Source organism: Amblyomma mixtum, chromosome 10 (assembly GCF_055824585.1).
Source record: "Amblyomma mixtum isolate Tamu chromosome 10, ASM5582458v1, whole genome shotgun sequence".
NCBI classification, from domain to species: domain Eukaryota; kingdom Metazoa; phylum Arthropoda; class Arachnida; order Ixodida; family Ixodidae; genus Amblyomma; species Amblyomma mixtum.
In genome coordinates this window covers 149,664,386-149,666,828 of record NC_143021.1, presented here as the reverse complement: position 1 = coordinate 149,666,828, position 2,443 = coordinate 149,664,386, and the positions used below count along the sequence as shown (strand labels likewise).

The 2,443-nt window shown below is 55.9% G+C and overlaps 1 protein-coding gene across 1 annotated transcript; it reads left to right on the top strand.

Annotated features, from left to right (window-relative positions):
* Nucleotides 1–488: 488 nt before the first annotated feature.
* Nucleotides 489–1,994, top strand: LOC149327338 (copine-9-like). The gene has a single exon (XM_089564847.1). The coding sequence runs from the start codon at nucleotides 489–491 to the stop codon at nucleotides 1,992–1,994; it is 1,506 nt and encodes a 501-aa protein (XP_089420973.1).
* The last annotated feature ends 449 nt before the right edge of the window (nucleotides 1,995–2,443 follow it).

The following is a 2,443-nucleotide window of genomic DNA, read 5'->3' as shown; positions in this document are numbered from 1 at the left end:
AGCAGTACACTGTGGTTTACTAAATCGAATGCCTTCGAGAAGTCCACGAAGACACCAATAACTAAGGCCTTATTTTCAAACTGTGTTAGTATATATTCCTTTTGTCCGAGTAGTGGGTTTTGTGTCGAAAGTATGTTAGAAAGGAGCACATTTAAAGGTACAAGTAAATTTTGTGCCAGTACTACCTGCGGGGTATGAAATCGAGGCCAGTGGACCGCAAAAAATGAGGTTGGCTGGCAACAAAAAACAGACAAAGAACGGTGGAAACTTGAGTCATATATCGTGAGGTACGTCTGAACAGTCAGAAACTCTAATCTAGATAATAAATAATACGTGGAATTCGTGCTTCCAGGTAAAGCACGTTGTTGCGAAGGAGAATCGGATTGAAAAGCGTCGTTCTTTTCAGTTCTTCCCGAGCGACTCCAGGTGTCGCTCCTAGCTGGGCACGTGCTCTCAGCTCTCATGTCGAAGAGGAAGCAGAGGGCGAAATGGCGGCCGAGGCGTCGACGTCGAGCGATGAGCTCGATATCCGCCTCGAGCTGACTTGGTCGGGAGTGCGCGACCGACGAAGCACGGGCGGAAGCTGGCTGGACACGTTCACCGTCTACTCTGTCAGCGACGGGCCCGACCGCACCGTGTTCCGTGAGCTGGAACGCTCCGACCCCGGCAAGGACAACGCGGCCGTGTTCGGCACCTCATACCGCTTCGGCGAGACGCACCAGCTGCTCTTCGAGGTGTTCAGTCTCAATCGCATCACCAAGACACCGGAGCCCCTAGGCAGGATGGTATGCGGCGCCGTCGACATGCTCGTCTACCTAGACACGCCCTACACTCGCACACTGGTCGACCGCAATGGCACCAAGGTGCCCGGAAGCATGACCATCGTGCCTAGAGCCGTCAGCCACCCCGGTGGGTTCGTGGCGCTCGAGTTCTCGGCCCGCTCGCTGCCAGTCAAGAGGCTCTTCCGTTCCAGCGACGCCATGCTTGAGCTGTGCGCCCAGGACGGCAACGCGGTGCTCGTCACCGAGGTTGTATCTGGTAGCCGGACCCCACGCTGGAAGCCGCAAGTTGTCAACGCCGATCGTTTTCCAGGAGGCGTGCTCAAATTACGCTGTTACGACGTCACCCTGACGGGAGACCGCAACTTCGTGGGCCAAGCGACAGCTCTGCTGGACGAAATGGAAGCCGGCACCACGCTTCCCCTCGACGTTCCTCGAGTGGTGTCCGCGGGTCTCGAGCCGTGTTCCGGAGGCGAGCAACCGGTTCTGCACGTGGAGCGGTGCCGCCAGTTTCCGTGGACTCTAATCGACTACCTGCATGGCGACTTCTCACTGCACTTCGCCTTTGTCATCGACCTGAGCTCCTCGAACGGCGATCTCCGCCCAGGAAGTGAGGTTCGGCGCTACTACGAGTGCGCAATCGCTGCCTTCGATGAGGTAGTTCAGCAGTTTGACGAGGACCAGCTCCTACCGGCTCTGGGGTTTGGCGCCCGTCCAGCCAAGGGACTCATGAGTCAGCCGCTCGTCTTCCTTTCCGGCAGCAGTGACCAGAAGGTCAAGGGAGTCCAGGGAGTGCTCGATGCGTACGCGGAGAGTCTGGAACGACTGGTTCCGTCCGAGCCGTCGGAGCTTGCACCGGCCATCACGCACCTGTCGCAACTGGCCCAGCCAACCAACTACCATGTGGTACTAGTCTTCACTGATGGCAGGCTCGACTATGGCCTGAGTACGCTGGACTGCCTCTCTAAGGCCGCGGCGTGCCCACTCTCTGTCGTGCTTCTCGTGATCGGTGAAGAAGGCTGCAGCCGAGCCCTGCGCAGGGACCTGCTGTCCCGCCGGCGCGCCGGTCAGCGCGAGTGCGTCCACGTGATTGAAGTTGCGCCGTACCGTGATCGTTTGCACGTACTACCCCGAGAGGCGTTGGTCGCTGTGCCTGAACAGGTCATGCAGTTCTTGGCTGTCAACGACGTCGAGCCCGCCCTGGGGGTTCAGTAGGACATACGATGTGCCATCGTCACTGCAGTCTAACCTAAATATCTTACGGCTGAGCGACCTGCAACAGCGTGGGAAAATCGAGAAGAAAATTCAGAACGCTCGTACCAAAATCCTGTCGGATCTGCAAGGAACAGTACTCATGGCTATTAGCAGCCTGCTATTGCCTCTGCAGGCCTCTAGCTATTTGAATTCTGATAGCACAGCGTCCATTCCCTGGACGGGGGTCCTGTAACATTTGGTTATGGAAGTCTGTGACGTATCAGCCTGTATTAGCTGCAATGTAAAAATGCTGTGCGCATTAAGGGCACTTGTTCTGTGTTCTTCTCATTTGTGTGTCTGTCTCGTGAGTGGTGTAGCCTTGTGGTTACTATACTTGGAATAGAATCGTTTCTGGAAACTATTTTAACAGATAGACGTGAATTCCGACAACAAAAAAATCGCCGACGATG

What these genes read in the sequence shown, in the direction of transcription:
- LOC149327338 (XM_089564847.1), top strand. Translation starts at nt 489, where the DNA reads ATGGCGGCCGAGGCGTCGACGTCGAGCGATGAGCTCGATATCCGCCTC.